Here is a 20,000-nt window from a genome sequence, read left to right as displayed (position 1 = left end):
AACACGGATGATTCATGAAACTGTTAGCACATAATGTCTTCATAAGTGAGCTATTTCTGGTAAATCTATTTACGTGTATAATGATTTTAGATATTGATATATGATTTATCTGGTTGTTGTTCTTGTTGTACAAACAGATATTTCACTTGTTTGTTGATTTATGAATATATGTATATATATATTTAGATCTTTTTGAAGCATTTGTATTGTTCTGTATTATTGTTGTCACTTGGCAAAGGACTTCTGAAGTACAGTTTATTTTTCTGGAATGTAAGTGACAATTTTTGAGGTACTACAATCATTGGCCTCCACCTCTTTCTCTAGTGTGTAACAAATTTAGCTGGACAAGCGCGTGGCACATCCTGAAATGGTTAAGTGATTTTACTCCATGATCATATTTTCTACATACGAGTTTCTTTTTCAGCCTTGGAGTGGGCGAGCTGGTCTTATTAAAGGGAGCGCAATTCTCCAAGGGTACTGTAGAGGTTATGCATGTGTATTTTTCTCTTCTCTTTTGCTATATGTTGAAGCATTTTATATATGAGCTTGATAGCCTTAGAATGGATGCTGTGTTGTCATAACCAGTGCAGCTGTTCATTCGTTCATCATATTTGAATCAAATCTTGTACAAATATGGGCTAAAGTGACTTAGCAATGATAAAGAGAGATAAAGTAGGTGTTGCTGTGGGTCCTTCTGTATTAAAATTAGTTCTTTAACCCCTGGATGGTCTGTATGTATAAAATGACACGTCAGTATGGTATACTTTTGCCTAGGTCCTGTATGTCAGGTCACTTCTCATGGTTTGACTTCTAAGTTCATGCTTGATGCCAAACATTCCTAAACAGAAATTGCTGTGTGCAGTAACTGGATCCTCATGGATGTGATACCCTGTCCTACCCATCAGGGGGTTAAGAATAATGGGTGTTTAACCTTGCAATAAAGGAAATAAACTCTATTATGTTTAGTATTTTAGGAGATTATAATTGTAACTGGTATTTTTTTTTTTTTTTCATTAGCTCATGAGATTTATGAAGCCATTGTAATACTGACATGCTAGTTGACAGTTGCATAGACTAACATGATCTGTTTGTCTAATGAAAGATTGCTGTGTTAGTGCTTCTAAAACTTTGATTTTCTTCTTGCTCACAGACAGCAAGAAGCACAAACTCCAGCTGTCTTGCCTAACTCTGCTTTGAGTTCATTTACTGTGATTATGGCTAAACTAACTCTTCGTATTTATATTATCTGATTGAGTCTTCAAACATTTTATGTAATAAAAGTGTGGGATTTTGCAAAGCTTTGAAAAGAAAATTTCAGAGGCCATTTTGTATTAGGAGACCCTGTGCAGAGACCAACAGTGGGATAGAAATTGCATATGCTTGCAAGGTTGAAGGTTGTCTTAAGCTTTTTTGTGTGTTATTTTTTCATCACAGATTCTGATTGTGAGCAGTTGTGATTTTCATTTGCTTGGTATGTCGATTACTTACCACCAGTGGAGTATGTGGATTTACTAGGCTCATTAGTATACAGATATCGATTAGTAGTGATCTTCCTTTATTTATCCTCCTTCCTCCTCCTTGTTCCTCTTTCCTCCTTCCTCCTTCCTCCTTGTTCCTCCTTCCTCCTCCTTGTTCCTCCTTCCTCCTTCCTCCTCCTTGTTCCTCCTTGTTCCTCCTTCCTCCTTCCTCCTCCTTGTTCCTCCTTCCTCCTCCTTGTTCCTCTTTCCTCCTTTCTCCTTGTTCCTCCTTCCTCCTTCCTCCTCCTTGTTCCTCCTTCCTCCTTCCTCATCCTTGTTCCTCCATCCTCTTTCCTCTTTCCTCTTTCCTCCTTCCTCCTTCCTCCTCCCTCCTTCCTCCTCCCTCCTCCCTCCTCCCTCCTCCCTCCTCCCTCCTCCCTCCTCCCCCCCTTCCTCCTCCCTCCTCCCTCCTCCCCCTCCCTTCCTCCTCCCCCTCCCTTCCTCCTCCCCCTCCCTTCCTCCTCCCCCTCCCTTCCTCCTCGACCTCCCTTCCTCCTCGACCTCCCTTCCTCCTCGACCTCCCTTCCTCCTCGACCTCCCTTCCTCCTCCCCCTCCCTTCCTCCTCCCCCTCCCTTCCTCCTCCCCCTCCCTTCCTCCCCCCTCCCTTCCTCCTCCTCCCTTTTTCCCTACCTCCTCCCTCTTTGCCTCCTGTTCCTCCTGTTCCTTCCTTTTGTTAATGGGGTTGTTGTTTTTTTCTCTTAGATATTTTGTATTTTCAAAAAAATATTCTAACCTACTCGACACTCACGATGAATGATCGTCGCCTGCCGTTCTTTGAAAATCATAACCTATCTGTGTTTAGCAATCCAACATTATTCATTTGCTTGTGAGCATCAGGAGAATTCATTGATGTCCAAATCCCAAAACACAGCACAGTGGTCAACCACATGGCAGCATTACCTGTGTCTGGTGGATGCCAGTTAGTATTTTGTTTGTGCCTGCTTTCTTTCTCTTCGTATGTTTGTTTTGTTTTGTTGATGTGTAGGTTATTATTTATTATTGTATTTTTTTCTTTTACCTTTTTATTTTTTGGTATCTGTCTTGTGGTTGATATGGTTTCTGTATTATGATGTTTTTTTTATTTTCTGTTATTTGCCATTATTTTTCTCTCGCTGTCTTTGTAATTCATCGACCACCTGCCGGCATGTTTTTTTTCTGTCTCTCTCTCTCTATGTGCTTTTCTTTATCTCAACTACTGATGTGCATTTTGTTCTTTTTTTCTTGTATCTTATAATTTTTCCTCTCTTTTCATCCTTTTGTTATTTCTGTTTAATCATTGCATTTCTTCTTTATCTTTATTTTCAGTTATGTAAATTCAGCTGTAAAGCCTGTGTTTTTCCATTCAGTAATGGTTATGGAGTGTATAACACTTTGGAGTAACTTGTATAATGTTAGGATTGCATGATCTGAACATGAAGTGGAAAATGGTTTTGATAAAACAGTTTTAGACCAAAGAGATTGTATTTAATTGGTGCATGTGAAACACACACTTAACCACACATGCATACACAAATGCTCCTGTACGTGTAATCACACACACACACTCGTACATTTACCGCCTAGGTATGTATATGTATGTAAAACCACACTTATTTATATATGGTATATGTATTATGTTAGTAGTTCTCAACCTTTGTAATTTGGTGACACTGGAGATATATCCTGGACTTCTGCAACACACCAGTTCTATCCTCCATTGGTATATGAATACTAATGTTTTATATATGTATACAATTAATATGTTGGCTTAAAAATATGCAATCTTCTGTAAGTTACTCTATGAGAAAACTCAACTTATTGGACTGGATTAAGTTATGCATGAATGTGGACCACATTTTGACCATTAGGCTTACTTGAGAGGTGAATCTCCAGATCCTCTTTGTTATGCTATTAGCTCTTATTCTACATATACTGTTTCTACCATTTTCTGAGATCTATATTTGTCATTGTTATGCTGTATCAAGATGGTAATAGACTGTTTTCCTTGAGTAAACTCCATATCGTTTCCAGATAGTCTTCAACTGTGTGCAATAACCATAACAGTAACAATATGATATTGTATGTTTTCATATATTTTATTTTCGCATCACACCCTGTGCTTCTGGTCAAGGCGAGCAGAAATAGGATGTAGTGTCCCTGCTGTAGATCTTCCATGACTCACATTTACCAGTGTAGATAATGCAAGAGATGCTTTCTAAAGGACCTTGGAATCCAATCTCCTTCGAAGAACTTTATGCATTGACAGTGAGATATTCCCATCAGCTGCCTCATGGCAACAATATCTCATGAGGACATGCTCCCGTCACCTTGGCCCTTCGCCAGATTTTTCCATGACAAACACATTGCCATCACCTGCCACTTAGCCAAAAATTTTCATGAGGGCTTAATAGATTCATGTTGATAGGGAATTTAGATTAGGGTTACCTTAGGTTTACTTGTACTTGTATGTTATGATGCAGTTCACATCTTCCATGACTCACATTTACCAGTGTAGATAATGCAAGAGATGCTTTCTAAAGGACCTTGGAATCCAATCTCCTTCGAAGAACTTTATGCATTGACAGTGAGATATTCCCATCAGCTGCCTCATGGCAACAATATCTCATGAGGACATGCTCCCGTCACCTTGGCCCTTCGCCAGATTTTTCCATGACAAACACATTGCCATCACCTGCCACTTAGCCAAAAATTTTCATGAGGGCTTAATAGATTCATGTTGATAGGGAATTTAGATTAGGGTTACCTTAGGTTTACTTGTACTTGTATGTTATGATGCAGTTCACATCTTCCATGACTCACATTTACCAGTGTAGATAATGCAAGAGATGCTTTCTAAAGGACCTTGGAATCCAATCTCCTTCGAAGAACTTTATGCATTGACAGTGAGATATTCCCATCAGCTGCCTCATGGCAACAATATCTCATGAGGACATGCTCCCGTCACCTTGGCCCTTCGCCAGATTTTTCCATGACAAACACATTGCCATCACCTGCCACTTAGCCAAAAATTTTCATGAGGGCTTAATAGATTCATGTTGATAGGGAATTTAGATTAGGGTTACCTTAGGTTTACTTGTACTTGTATGTTATGATGCAGTTCACATCTTCCATGACTCACATTTACCAGTGTAGATAATGCAAGAGATGCTTTCTAAAGGACCTTGGAATCCAATCTCCTTCGAAGAACTTTATGCATTGACAGTGAGATATTCCCATCAGCTGCCTCATGGCAACAATATCTCATGAGGACATGCTCCCGTCACCTTGGCCCTTCGCCAGATTTTTCCATGACAAACACATTGCCATCACCTGCCACTTAGCCAAAAATTTTCATGAGGGCTTAATAGATTCATGTTGATAGGGAATTTAGATTAGGGTTACCTTAGGTTTACTTGTACTTGTATGTTATGATGCAGTTCACAAGTTGAGAACCACTGTATAATATATACAGATTTGCAGTTAAATTGACATCTCTTAACAGAAAAAAAAAAAAAAAAATTTAAGTTGATGTGATACATTCATTTTTGTTGTTGTTGTTGTTTACAATTCTTTGTTCATGCAGGAATAAAACTGTTGGCTGAATTTATTGACAATTTCAAGAGGATGTGAATTGTCAATGCAACTTGTGCATAATATGTGGATATAGAGGCATGGTCTTCCATTTTCTTCTTAAATGCTGGAATATAAAAGAAATCAATTAACAAAGGGATATGGCAGGAATATTTGTATTAGTTAACTAATACAGCAACCATGGGTCCTTTTCTTTCACTGTAGGAATATCCTAATCCTGGTTCTTTAAGAGGCTTACTTGACAACCCCTGGGTGGTGTGTGCAACCAGACAATTGATGAAAAAGTCAGTAGTATAGAAACATATAATTTCCCCATTGTCTATGATTCTGGTAGCTGCAGATGTGCACTATTTAGTGCTTACACTTAGAGTTAGCCTGATATCCATGTCATAGATTAATGTGCCATCTTGAAAGGAGTCCAATTTTGCCATGGCATGTACATATATGTCACTTGTTGGCAAAGGGTTAAATATTGCAGTTGTCATAGTGCTGTAATTATTGTTTTATGATTCTCTTTTATTAGTGTTTTGTATAGTTATGAAGGGATAATTTTTGTGCAAAGTTCTTTTTATATCTTGTAATGTTTTGTAAGGGAGCCATTGTTAGTTTTTATATCAACTAGCCAATTACAGTAACATCCCCCAATTTAGCACTTGGTTGTATTTATTGTTGTTATTTTAACCAGTGATTTTCCTCATTTAGATTTGGAGTTATAGTCTGGATGTTTATGATCTGTACATGATAAAAGAAAAGTTGGCAATTGAGCCATAGATTTGAGGAGCGGAATCTAGGAAAGTAAATAATTGTTTTTAGTAAAAAGTGTAATAACTTGATTTCAAAAGTCCGATGACAATTTGAAAGTTAGACTAGGTTAATTTTCACCTGTAAGTATTGTTTACTTTTGAAGCTGTTGTCCCACATTTCTGTTAAAACATTAGTATACCGTATACTTTTTTTCTGTCATTTTGACTACTGAATTTTTGCCTTCAGTAATTCTGATACTAATAATTGGAAAATGTGATTGAGCAGTTGTAAACTTACCCCTAGATGGTTGAATTTTACATGGCAAGGCCTAAACCCATACCAGTGTTGCAGGCCAGTGTAGCTGACCTTGCTAGTTTGTGTATGCATTAACATGGAGTTGATTACCCTAGCTTTTGGTCTTGATGTGTAAAGTGAACACTCAGGGATGGGTGGTGGATATATACTGTACACCCATCATCCATCAGTGAGTTGCCACTTTAGCAGTAGTATTGTTATATTAAGTGACTTTAACATCTTATTTTAGTGATTTATCAGAGAACCTGATTCTGGTATATGTGTGTGATTTTTTGAGTGAGTGGACAGTATACATTTTATTTTATTTATCAAATAATGACTTGTATAGATGATTAAGGCTTTCATTTATATTTTAATGTTGTGCCTTTATGCTGGCTGTATTTATATTTTTTGTGTGGTAGTCCATGGATAATGAGCAAAACAAATCCAGCTGAGTGTGTGAATGATGGAAAGAAAGTTGAGAAAGACTGTAATAGTGTTTAAAGATATGAAGAAGCAACTTGGAAAGAAAGCTTTATTTACATTTTTTTCATGAACATATACTTTATTTATGCTTAATGAATAACAGTATATTATTATTGTCTGCAAAATACACATGTTTGTGTGGAGTGTATTTTTTTGTCAACTAATAATTAGAAAAAGTAGTTTGTAGATGACTTCTCAGTGTCATTAAATCTCTCGGGGTAAGCATGCAGTTGTAAATTTACCAGGACTATCAGCATAGAAGCATCAAGTTACAAGTGTTTGAAGTCCAACCCCACCTCTACAGAAAAAAATATTAATGATAGAAGTTGGTAATACATAATCAACAGACTCAGTAGGCCCTTTTCATAACATAATGAACTGTCTCACACAGGCAAACCAGATCCTAGAACTTTGTGATACTTAAATGAACTTTCATAGTGAGTTATGAGGTGCATAAAACAGGGAACATTGACAAGGAGATTGTAAAACTACCTTTATTTTAATTACTGCATGACATGTAAAATACTCATACATAATAACAGATTTTGGAAACTAAAGGATCTTTTGTGCTATTTCCACTCTCTTCTGTGTTTGAAAGTAAATATGTACTTTTCAAAACTTTGACCACTGAAGTATAAACTGTAGATTTATAACTTTCAAGCAAATTAATGACTTTGGGGTGTGTAGATGTTTTAGCTGTATAAGTAAGATCAGATTTATAAAATAGTGTTTTTAGTAATAACTTCAAAGGGTTACTATATTAAACCATAATATTACTTTTTTTTTTTTTTTTTTGAGTAACGCAGAAGAAAGTCTTTGTGTGTGTTTGGTCTGTGTTTATAATCTGAATTGTTACTTGATAAGTGAAAGCATTCACTGATTCATTGACTTAACCCACTGACTGCTGGGAGAGCAAATATATGTGCCATATCCACTGTGATTTTAGCCTATTAATTTTGTTTACACATATATGGCTCCATAAGAGCTTAGTCACCAATGAGTCAATTACTAGTCCTATCTGATTTCACTTGTTCAGCCTTTACCTTGATTTTTGGAAGTATTTATATTTTTTTATATATTGCTGTTAGTATTGTTTGTAATATTATAATAACTATAATCAGTAAAGAAGTAAATAATAATAACAGTCTTAAAAGCATTAAAAAAAACTTCTCCTAGAAATTCAAGGAATTGGGTACTTAGGTGAGGTCAAATACTCCTACTAATTAACTCTTTGATGACTAAACACTTAATAAACTTAAGTTAACAAACTAAAATAAATCACAGTTGATGTGTCATGTACATTTGCCCTCCCGGTATCAGTGGGTTAATATTAAGAGATAAATATGTATGTTTAAAAATTTTAGTATGATTAATTGTAAAAAAAAAAAGGAAAAAAAAAATAATGCTCATAGCCAATTTATGTATGTATTCTCTCATGCAAAAAATGTAATATCTCGTTTTTTCATGTGCAATTTTTCTCAGTTGTTTTGTCATAACAGGATGAAATTAGGACATTTTTTTTCACTGGAAGATTTATGTCCATCTACTGCTTTTCCCCATAGAGTCCATTTCCTCCTGTTCTGTGTAACTCTCCTTTTGCAGACGGTATGTGGTCAATGAAACACTGTTCAGCGAGATGATAACTGCAGCAGAGGCAGCGCCAGGCTCTTACTCTGCTTTAGGGGGTAATGCTCCAGTCATGGCTTCTCGATTTGCCAAAGAGGGAGCAAAGGTTCTCCTTGCTGCCAAACGCAGCCCATATATCATGGAGGAGATTCATCCTGATATTGTGGGTGAGTTGCAGGTGTTTATGTTTTTGTATATATTGGTGTTATCCTTTTTTTTTGTTACTGAGTGAGTATTAGTTTAGAAGAAATTAATGAAAAGAAGATATTTTTCTCTCAGTAGATATTGAGGGAGAACATTTTCAAAATCATGTATTCATTCAAAAAAGTCCTTCATGTATTACATCAGATTGTTTTCCACTTTGACCATTTACAAATTTATCTTTACAGTTGGAGGAGGAGATGTTGATGGAGTTGATGACATTCACCTGATCTTAGAGTATAAGACAGGGGAGAAATGGGGAACCTATGAGGCACCTCGAGCAAATAGGTAACTAATGATAATTATTATTGATGTAATCATAATCATTCTTACTATTGCCGTAAATATCAATGGAAGTGTTTCTTTTTTTTTAATTATTAAAAAAATTTCATGCCTGTAAGGATGCATTTCTTTATAACTAGTGCTGAGAGCAAGAAAACTATTATTCATTGCAGCTTATATGATTAAAAATTCTAAGCATGTTATTCAGCATATCTTTTTTTCAATTTACTCTTGTTTGAATGTTAAAATTTCTTCCTAATATGAGATATAAATAGTGGATATGCCAACATATGAATGCTATAAAGCAGTATTTTACTTGTTATTAGTTATAAATCAGAACATATTACTGAATCAGGAAATTAATTAAAAAAACTTGTAATGGCACTACTTGTAAAGTTTATAAGGATGTGAGAACTCATATTTTTGAGTAATAGTAGCTTGAGTGAATGAAAAGTGTCAGTCATACTCAACGTTTGTCATCAAACATATGTATTTCTTTCTTTTTCCTTTTCTTATCAGCATTATCAGTGTCATCTTTTCTTCTTTGCAGATTTATTGTACACAGTGATGATAGCAATCCAACCCTGAGTTCAGTTGAAGAGTTCGGTGGACATTTGCCCTCGTTCAAGCCACATTTACTCGTTGTTGGAGGTCTTCAGATGATGGACAACTTTCCCTTCCAGTCAGGTAAAATTGTGTGCTAGATGTGCAGGTAGAAGTTTTAATGGCATTATGTTCATGAAATATGAATCAATAGATGTATGGAAAGTGAAATTGATTAAGAATTAAATAATTGAAAAAAAGTGGAAATTACTGATCATTACATAAATTCTAGAATGATTATTATCTTATGGTAATTATGCATTTTTAAAATTATTTACCAATCATTTATCATATCTTCTTCATACCATTCCCCCTTCTCACTGTTAACGTTAATCCTTCCTCTGGCAGGCCGTCGTCAGGAACGTCTAATGGCCGTTCGGGACCAGATGAGTTCCCTCCCCTTTACGACCAGAATCCACTTTGAGATGGCTTCCTTCACCGACACTGAACTCTTGAACGATCTCATGGACTATGTTGTTCCCTATTCCGATTCTCTGGGCATGAACGAACAGGTGAGGTTGTGCATGAGTGTGGGTGGGTGCGTGGCACTTGTGGGTGGGTGGATAGATAAATAGATAGAGACAGATGAATAGAAACAGACTGATTAGAAAGATTAAACAGACAGACAGAGGCAGACAGAGGCAGACAGAGGCAGACAGAGGCAGACAGAGGCAGACAGAGACAGACAGAGACAGACAGAGGCAGACAGAGACAGACAGAGGCGGACAGAGACAGACAGAGACAGACAGAGACAGACAGAGACAGACAGACAGACAGACAGACAGACAGACAGACAGACAGACAGACAGACAGACAGACAGACAGACAGACAGACAGACAGACAGACAGACAGACAGACAGACAGACAGGTGAATAGGCAGGTGAAAAGACAGATAAATAGACGGATAGGTAGATAGATAGAAAGACGGATAGATAGATAGATAGACAGACAGATATACAGATAGATAGATATACAGATAGATAGATATACAGATAGATAGATATACAGATAGATAGATATATCTGTATAGATAGATATACAGATAGATAGATAGGAAGACAGATAGACTGCAAGACTGGTAGATGGATAGACAAATAAACAAACTGACTGACTGACTGACTGACTGACAGACAGACAGACAGACAGACAGACAGACAGACAGACAGACAGACAGACAGACAGACAGACTGACTGACTGACTGACTGACTGACTGACTGACTGACTGACTGACAGTCTGTCTGTCTGTCTGTCTGTCTGTCTGTCTGTCTGTCTGTCTGTCTGTCTGTCAGTCAGTCAGTCAGTCAGTCAGTCAGTCAGTCAGTCAGTCAGTCAGTCAGTCTGTCTGTCTGTCTGTCTGTCTGTCTGTCTGTCTGTCTGTCTGTCTGTCTGTCTGACAGACAGACAGACAGACAGACAGACAGACAGACAGACAGACAGACAGACAGACTGACTGACTGACTGACTGACTGACTGACTGACTGACTGAGAGAGAGAGAGAGAGATATGGATGACTGACTGACTGACTGACTGACTGACTGACTGACTGACTGACTGACTGACTGACTGACTGACTGAGAGAGAGAGAGATATGGATGACTGACTGACTGACTGACTGACTGACTGACTGACTGACTGACTGGCAAATAGAGACAGACAGACAGACAGATGAGAATTGATAGATTGGTAAATAGATTGATATAGATATAGACATAGATTACATATAGATCTATGATTGAAGTGATTGTAAGTGAGATTGATTTTGCAGGAAATGTATAATATTCTAGACTATTGTCATCTCTCTGTGTTGCAGGAACTTCCAAATCTGTACAGTATGATGAAGTATGGAAACGTCAGTCTTGTGTCGGACTTCAACCCTCGTGTTGCTGTTGTTCTTGATCAGATGAGAGAAATTTTCGAGTGAGTTGAGATAAGTCTTTTGAGTTAGTTATGCCAGAAGCATATTGTAATTATAACAGAAGCATTTCTTCTGGATATTGTAACTGTTTGCTGTGTCATTGGGCATCATTTTGTTATTTAATGCAATTTTGACCAGATCAGATTGCCTTTTACTTGCTGTGCATGTAAAATGAATAGGTCAATATACAGAAATGATGATTCTGCTTTATGCATTTATTCTTGCAGAGGAATGAATGTCACAGTTTTGGTATTTCTTTTTTTTTTTTTTTTGCTGTACAGTAATTATTTTATTCTATTTTATGAATCCAGCAGCATTCCCACACAGTATTTTTCGCCTGCAATACAAAGTCATTGTGACTTTCTCCCTGCAGGCAATTAGGAAACACCCCAGAGGTGGGTGGGAAGAGGAGGCTGACGCGCTTGCACCTCCACACCCTTGCGTTCCAGGCCATCATGGTGAGGAAGGGGTCACCCTGGCTTAACTCCATGGCTGCTGCGACGAAGGCTGCACTCACGGCAAATCGACATGTGTGCGGCAATTCTAAGGTGAGGAGTACGAGTAAGGTATGGGGTTGAGTTTCAAGGAGTGTCATTTGGGGAGGGTTGGTGTTGAGTAAGGAACCTCTTTTTTTCTTGGATTTCATGTATGTTTGTTCTTCATTCTCTTTTACTTAGATCTCATTTCTTTTCCTTATGGGTTCAATTCCTCATTTCCTTCTTGGATCTTTCCTTTCCTTCCTTTTGGTTGTCTTTTTCTTGTCTTTCTATCTTGTTCTTTTTTTTTTCTTGTTTTACTTGTAAACATTTTTTTCTCTCTTTTTCTTCTGTGATATTCTCTAATTCCTATTACTTAATTATATAAAGATCAGCTCCAACTCTTTGCCACTCAAAGGAGATACACTTTAAGTTTAATAAGAATTGGTGATCCTGATGTATTATCTGTATGAATTAATAGTTTATATTTGATAAGCATTATATTTTCTTGCATGAACTTCTCTCCTCTCATTCATGGGTGCATATTACAAACACCTCTAAACCCACAGATCAACTTGCGAAATGCCAAAATCCTAATGGACGATGGCTTCACACTGTCTCAGGAAGCAGGAGCGGGGAGGGTCATGTTTGACAACCATCACCCTGTGGCATGTTGGACTGAAGACGATGGCAATATAGAGGTAAGGGAAATATGGTGATGGTTAGTGATAGTGTTGTTATTGTGTTTTTGTGTGGGGGAGAATGTTCTAGTTATTGTGCTTTTTCCTGTTTTGTCTACTTCTCAGTTTTTCCCTCTTCCTTGCTCTTTGTTTTGCTTCTCCCCTTGCCATTCCTCTAGCTCTTTCTTTTCCTCTCCTTTTATTTCTATCTTTCATTTCCTCCTGTTTTCCTTTTCTTCCAGCTTTTCTTTTTCATCCTTAATTTTCTTCATCTACATCCTTTTCCTCCCCTGCTTTTCCTCCTCCTTCTCTTCCTCTTAATCTGTCTTTTCCTCCTCTTGAGGCTCCTGCTCTTCCTTTTTTTGCCTGTTTATCCTTTTCCACTGCCATCTTGTGCTTTTCATTCTCCCAGTATTTTTTTCTTCCTCCTCCTCCTCCTCTATCTCCTCCCCCTCTGTCTCCTCCTCCTCTTCTTCTCCTTTGCCTCCTCTTCATTATTTTAATAATCATTAAGTAGCTTTTAATCAGTACTTAAAAGCAGTGTAAATTGCAATAACCAGATGCCCAAAAGAATGACCAGTGTGTATTATTTAACTGATTGTATCAAGATCATCTTGGTATTTGAGGTATTAATTAGATTTTTGAATTTCTTCATAGGTTAATTTTTTCTCCTTTATTTTTCACTCCCTATTTTTCCTTCTCTCTTTTCTATTCTCTCAGTTTTTTTGTTTGATATTCCCCTGACTGCCTCCCCACCCCAACAGATATGTGTGGCTCCTGTTCTTGTGTGCACCTCAGTCCGGCACACAGCAGGTGGTGGAGACAACATTTCAGCAGCTGGCCTGGTTCTGCAGGTGTAACATGCAGGTGCACTTCTTAGTCTTTTACCCAGAGAGAAAAGTTTTTGTGTTTGAAGAGAATTCTTATCAGATATCTGTTAGGGTGAACTTACATTCCATGTCAGGAATCTTTTTTATTTATTTATTTATTTTATTTTTTTTTTTTTTATGGGAGCCAGAGGTGGACGTCTTTAAGAACCAGAGTATTTTACTGATTTCCAGTGCCTTGTGTCTTGCATGTTGCAAGAAGAAAATATATTTTATGGAATAGTAATAAGAGATATTTTTGTTAGGTATAGTAATGCTGATGGTGTTTAAGGTAAGATAGACTCATTCTTTTAAAGTGTGAGTTGAGTAATTGATTCAGTTTGTATGCAATTGAAAATTGTGAAAAAATGAGATTATTGTCATTAATAGCAATAGTTGTTATCACCTCAGTATGTGTTCATATTTTATTTTTATTAATTTCTGTATATAGATATTTTTTCTAGTGCAGTCATATTGTTGAGACTGGAAACTAGTTGAATTTTTCTAGAAAAGATTTATATAAGGAGAAAAAAGAAGTTATCATCTCAGGAGAAACCAACAACCACCCAGATACCAAGTTATGTTTGTAATCAAAGGTAGCTAAGCTTGAATGGGATTTCTGTCCAAAGTGTCAGTTACAAGAAAATGAATGTGAATCCCCCTCCCCCAGTGAAAAAAGCTGGTCAAATGAACTTGAAGAAAAAGAAAACATTCCTGTCTCTAAAGAATTAGTCAAAAGTGGCTATGAATATTTCGGATCATAAACATGGAAAAAGCCGTGTCACAATATTGACATGAAAGCTTACATAGTTCTTAAGTAAGCTATCAGCACGAGTTCAACAAAAGAAAACCATTGCATAAAAGAAAGAATTGGTTGTGTTTTCCTCAGTACATCATAAGGAAGAGCCAAGAAGAGACAAAAGTATGCATGTTGTATCTGAATCCCACTTATATCTTATCTATTTTCTCAACTGCTATTCTGCTTCTTTTTCTTCTGAACATTTGAATAGAAGCTAAGTTGGCATAATGAAGGGTTTCACAGTCCCTGTTGCAAAGAAGTATGTGTCATATAGTCCTCTTATTTGGTACTTGGGTGGAGTTTGAGGTATTTTTCTGCTGGAAAATGTGTTTTATTCAGCTTTCTTGTATGTGATGTTAAAGATTGTATAATGTTCGTGGGGATGAAATGATTAGGAAGAGAGTGTAGATTGAAAGTTTTTAATATGATTTATGTCCTGTGTGCAGATTCCTTGCCACCCATTATAAATGATATATGAGCTATAATTTCAAATTTTATTATGATTTTTTTTGATAATCATCTTTTTTTTTTTTTAATTGTTTTTTTTTCCTGATACATTCCAGTGTTTTTTTCTGCTAGAATTGGTTACATAATCATTAATATTATTTTTGTTTCCTTTTTTATTTGTATGATTAAGGCTGTATAAGTAATTTCTAACCCATAGACCTATATTTCTGTTATTCTTATCCATTTAGAATTAATGGTTTTGTCACTAAATGAGCCATGATAAATTAGGTTAGGGGCTTAACCCAATGCCGCTGGGTGGTTTCCTGATGCGAAAGCCCTCTCTCCCGGGCTGTATTCATAGTGGCCGGGGGCTTGTGTTGGCACCATAGTGTGCGAGGCATGACTGCAAATGCCCCCGGAACGCAGGACCGGTGCACCATGGCATGTATGCACATGCCATCAAGAATATAGTCCAGGCATGCCATGGCATGTACATGGCTCCTGGCAGCAAAGGGTTAATGTAATAGTGTTGTTGTCATTCATTTTTTTATGATTTATGCATCTTTTTGGATAGGGAGGAAAGGAGAAAAAACTATTATCTTTCACATTTCTTTTTGTGAAGTATATTGCTATACAATTTATTAGGAAAGAAAAGAAAGTATTAGTCAAGATTTATTTGATTTTATTTGAGAATACAGTTCTAATCTAGATGTGTGTCTGAATTTTAACTTGACAGTAAATTGTTCAGGAGGTATTGCTAGGCTGTCCATATCTTCATTATACCACTACTGTGATTATCATTGAAATTTTTATTATTAGCACTACCTTCATAATGAAAGAGTCTATGGTTAATATCATATTTTTTATTTTGGTGCTAATGGCTATATGGGTATTGTCACTGCTATAATTTACTTAAAAGCATTGCTATGGCAGGATATTTCATTAGTACTATTGGGAGACATAGCTATTTTTATCAATAGAGCTAATAGGTAACATAAGCATTGCTTTCAACTTTGCTAGTCATATTGTATAGAACTAGCAATTGCACTGTTATTGTAAAAAAAAAAAAGTTAGAACATGGTGCACAGTAGCATCATTATTTCTATTACCCCAGATATTATTGTCATAAGGTAATCAAATTGGTGGCCATATTATCTCTAGCCTCTATAGATGCTTTACTTTTACCTACAGTAGATCTCTATTAGTTAATATTACATTTTATATTACAAATAATGTTTTTACCTGTTGTCAAACACTCCTTAGCAGCTTCTGGTTATTATTATCAACGAAGGCTATTTGTTTAAGGCTGTTACATAGGCTGTTGTAAACTTGCCTATGTTATCCATTTTGTAAAAGGGAAAGGGAAAGAAAACAACTGGAATATTTATATGGGTTTTATGCCAGAGAGTGAGGAGTCGGAAAGGAGACCTTGAAAAGGCTAGTGTTTTAGAGCCTTTTAAATGGTGTTTGTGTTTTTTTATTAATGTTTAATCATTGTGTTGTTATTTAAACTATTTGCTGTAATGACTAAAGGTTATGTGAAACAAATTGCCATGAAATAAGCCTAAGCAAGGAACTTCAGTGTAACTGTCTATTTCATATCTTCTTTTTTAACTTTTAATTGGCTGTTTGTTTAAAGTTATTTTAATATCATTACTTGATATGATAATGAAAAAAAAATACTGTATCTCAGATTTTAAGCATTTTGTGGGATTTAGTTATATTTGTGATATTTTTAACCTGACAGAAATTTGGGGGGAAAGAAGCTTGTATTTGTGATCTCTTTCTAATTTTTCATTTTTTTAAGCCTTTAAGTCACAAATATGGAAAACAGAGAGAATACAGAATTTTACTTATATTAGAGTGATGATGATATATTGTGAAAGAAATATAAACTAAAAATTACAGCTAGAATCATGTAACAAGAAAGAAAAAGGTATTATAAATAGTATTGGACTGCAAGAATTATCAAAAAATAATTTTATAGTTTGCAGTTAAAAAAATGGGAAGAAGTGTGTTTGGAATACCAAGGTGTTTCAACATTTTTCCAGTCATATTAGACTAGCTGTTGACTTTACGGTTCATTTGATGATGTACTAGTCTTGTTACTGTTGTTTGTATTCTTCTTCTTCTTCTTCTTCTATTTATTATTATTATTATTATTATTGTTATTGTTATTGTTATTGTTATTGTTAACATTAACATTAACATAAATATTAACATTGTTATTATTATTGTTATTATTATTATTATTATTATTTTTATTATTATTAATATTATTATTATTATTATTATTATTATTATTATTATTATTATTATCATTATTATTATTATTATTATTGTTACTGTTACAGTCATTATGTGAATGTTATGATTTTTCTAATTTATTTAAGGATTTGTTTTGCATATGAAGTAACTTCACACATTTATTATTATTATTTTTCTTTTTTCCTTTACAAGACATCTCGAGGTCGTGCAATAGTCTGGAATCCAGTTGATTTTTGCCATGCTTACATATTCTGGTTTACGCGGTGCTTCATAATGTTTGCTCAATATTATAAGTTAGTCTTCGAGTCAGGGGGGGGGGGGAGACTAGGGTGGTGGGGGCCATGAGACCAATAATTTTCAGCTTGGACTTAATTGTGGTCGTGCAGTAGTTGGGAAGTGTTGCTGGCTATGATAGCACCCCAATCCACATGCAAACACAAAGATGAACATAGCAACATGATACGTGGTCAGAGTGGAGGGAATTTTGTAGCGCAGCAAAGGTTTCCGTTGCCTCCTGATGTCTCGGACAATATTCAGAAGAAGAGGAAAGGAGGAATTACAATCATTATTTGTTTGTTGTTTTTGTTTTTGTTTCTTAAGGCAGGAATGTAGTTCTACAATTATGAGAGTATGAAGAGTTTGATAGTTTTGGTTATTTTTTTTGTTCAGTTTAGAAGTGAGTATGTTCACTTGCCATTAACATTTATTTGGGGGGAAGATAAAGCTGGACTAATGGTACTTAATTTAAATTTTGTAGATTTAGTAGGATTTTTGTTTTGTTGACATTTTTAAGCTGTTGAAGAGATAAATTTCCACAAAAAATATTATCATTGTTTTTGTTTTTATCATTATTATTATTATTATTATTATTATTATTATTATTATTATTATTATTATTATTATTATTATTGATTATTATTTATCATTATCATTATCGTCACTATCATTATCATTCTTATTGTTCTTATTATTTTTTATCATCCTCATTGTCCTCATAATTATCACCATCATCAATCATCATCAGTCATCAGTCATTATCAGTCATCAGACATCAGACATCAGTCATCAGTCATCATCAGTCATCAGTCATCATCAATGATCATCATTCATCATCAGTCATCAGTCATCATCAATGATCATCATTCATCATCACCAGTCACCATCACCACTGTCATCCTCATTGTCCTCATAATTATCACCATCATCATCGTCATCTTCATTGTCATCATGATCACCTTTGTCACCACTTTCACTATCACTACCATCACTACCATCACTACCATCACTACCATCACTACCATCACTACCATCACTACCATCACCACCACCATCACCATCAGTGAAACCATCACCATCACCACCATCATCATCAATGTTTTAATGATCATTAGTTGCAGAATTATTTTCTTCATATTGTTCTCTCCTTTTCTTTTATTTTTGTTGTTTTAAATGCTTAAGCACTTCCAGCTGGTGTTAAATTGTTTAGAAGTGGTGAAGTGGTTAGCAGTGAGAAATATGGCAGTGTCATCATTAACATAGACTTGGCCTTAAAGTATATATGACAGAGTACTGATTATTCTGAAAATACTGAAGAGTGGTTAGTTACGAGAGTTGTTTGGTGTGTGTGTTCGTGATTTTGTGCTTGTCTTTTTTGGTGTTGTTATCCATTGTATTTGCTCAGTATGTAAAATTATATAGCCTATTTGTTTTGATTTTAAATGGATGTTTTAGAAGTGAGGTATATTTGTATAGTTATATTCCTGTCCATGAAATTGTCTTTTACATATGTACCCTAATGTTAAGGTGTTCTTTGTTCTGATACTTAAATTAATGAAATAAATATTTTTGGAAACAGACAGACATAAATAAATTGATTAATTGATAGATACGGATATATATGTGGCAATACTAACATACTGTGTCTGTGTGCATGTATGTATATGCACATACACATACACACATATACGCATACATGTATATGCATCCTTGCTGGTATTTTTGCAAATATGCATATATTCATGTAGCCATTTGCTTTACTTTTGTATATATGTATATGAATTAATTCTTTCACATGTTAGTATGTATGTATCTTTATTTTATTTTATTTTTTATTTATGTCCAGTATGTTTCTGAAATATATTTAAGTAGTTCATACTTAGAAAAGTACAAGATTGCTTTCGGTGTATTATTCAGACGAGTTTGTCAAAGATAAAGAATACCTTTGGATATAAAATGATAAATTTTTGTGAATTTACTCTTAAGTATTTTTTAAATAGATGTGAATAGATATTTTTAAATGTATTGTTTGGGGGATGGAATGGGAGAAAATCTAGCTTGTATCCCCATTCCAGAAATAAATAAATTATTAAGTGCATTTAATATTACTGTGGAAGGTGTTTTCATGGTTAGAATAATACGTCCAATAATAAAGATCATACGGGAAGACTGTTGTTTTGAGAAAGACCATAGATACGAAAAAGAAGGAAGAAAGAAAAAAAGGAGATGGAGAAGAAAAGAAAAGGAAAAAAAGAGTGTAAAAAGAAAAAGAAAAAAGAGGTTACATAGAAAGCAAGAAAATACATTTTCTACTACATTTCCATAAGAATATTTCCACTACACTACACTTCCCCCAATTCTGGGCCCATTGTTGCTGTGGAGGGGGCTGAGATGAAAGGAGATTAGGACCCAATGTTTGGGATCACCCCTGCCTTGGGACTCAGCCCTTAACTTAACTAATTTTGCTTTTCATTTCCTACTCTTCTCCCACCCCCTCTACTATCCACTTCCTAAAGTGTGGGAGTTGTGTTGAAAGGATGAGAGCCTGATTTGTGCTAGTCATGAATAGCCTGGGGGAGCCATGGGCACAGTACTCCCCTGTCTAGCCCTTACCCCTCAAGGAGACACTGTGGGGTGGACTATTCCTCTCCCCAACATACTCTAGGCTTACCATGGCCTTGTACAACCCCCACCTCTACAAATATCTTGAGTGCTCTGTTATCCCAGCCAAATGGGATGGATTTTTTGTAATGCCCTCCACAGCCCCTTACACTGACAACACTCCTCTTCCAGCAATACCTCCAAAAACAAGAAGGCAAAGTTTCCTTCCACATACTCATACTCATACTCATACTCATACTCACACGCGCACGCGCACGCGCACGCGCACACGCACACGCACACGCACGCACACGCACACGCACACGCACACGCACACGCACGCACA

The 20,000-nt window shown here is 35.8% G+C and overlaps 1 protein-coding gene across 1 annotated transcript in view; it reads left to right on the top strand.

The window, feature by feature from the left end:
* The window catches only part of LOC125036531 (ADP-dependent glucokinase-like), a 24,739-nt gene extending 8,057 nt beyond the window's left edge, over window positions 1–16,682 (top strand). The window contains exons 3-10 of the mRNA XM_047629198.1: window positions 8,215–8,405; window positions 8,628–8,727; window positions 9,272–9,408; window positions 9,673–9,836; window positions 11,137–11,243; window positions 11,615–11,789; window positions 12,287–12,418; window positions 13,162–16,682. Coding sequence (XP_047485154.1) covers window positions 8,215–8,405; window positions 8,628–8,727; window positions 9,272–9,408; window positions 9,673–9,836; window positions 11,137–11,243; window positions 11,615–11,789; window positions 12,287–12,418; window positions 13,162–13,257 — 1,102 coding nt within the window. The 3' untranslated portion in view covers window positions 13,258–16,682. The remainder of the gene's footprint in view (window positions 1–8,214; window positions 8,406–8,627; window positions 8,728–9,271; window positions 9,409–9,672; window positions 9,837–11,136; window positions 11,244–11,614; window positions 11,790–12,286; window positions 12,419–13,161) is intronic.
* The last annotated feature ends 3,318 nt before the right edge of the window (window positions 16,683–20,000 follow it).

The sequence above is a fragment of the Penaeus chinensis genome, chromosome 21 (genome assembly GCF_019202785.1).
Source record: "Penaeus chinensis breed Huanghai No. 1 chromosome 21, ASM1920278v2, whole genome shotgun sequence".
NCBI classification, from domain to species: Eukaryota; Metazoa; Arthropoda; class Malacostraca; order Decapoda; family Penaeidae; genus Penaeus; species Penaeus chinensis.
The sequence above is the reverse complement of the archived record's forward strand: the minus strand, read 5'-3'. Positions and strand labels throughout refer to the sequence as shown.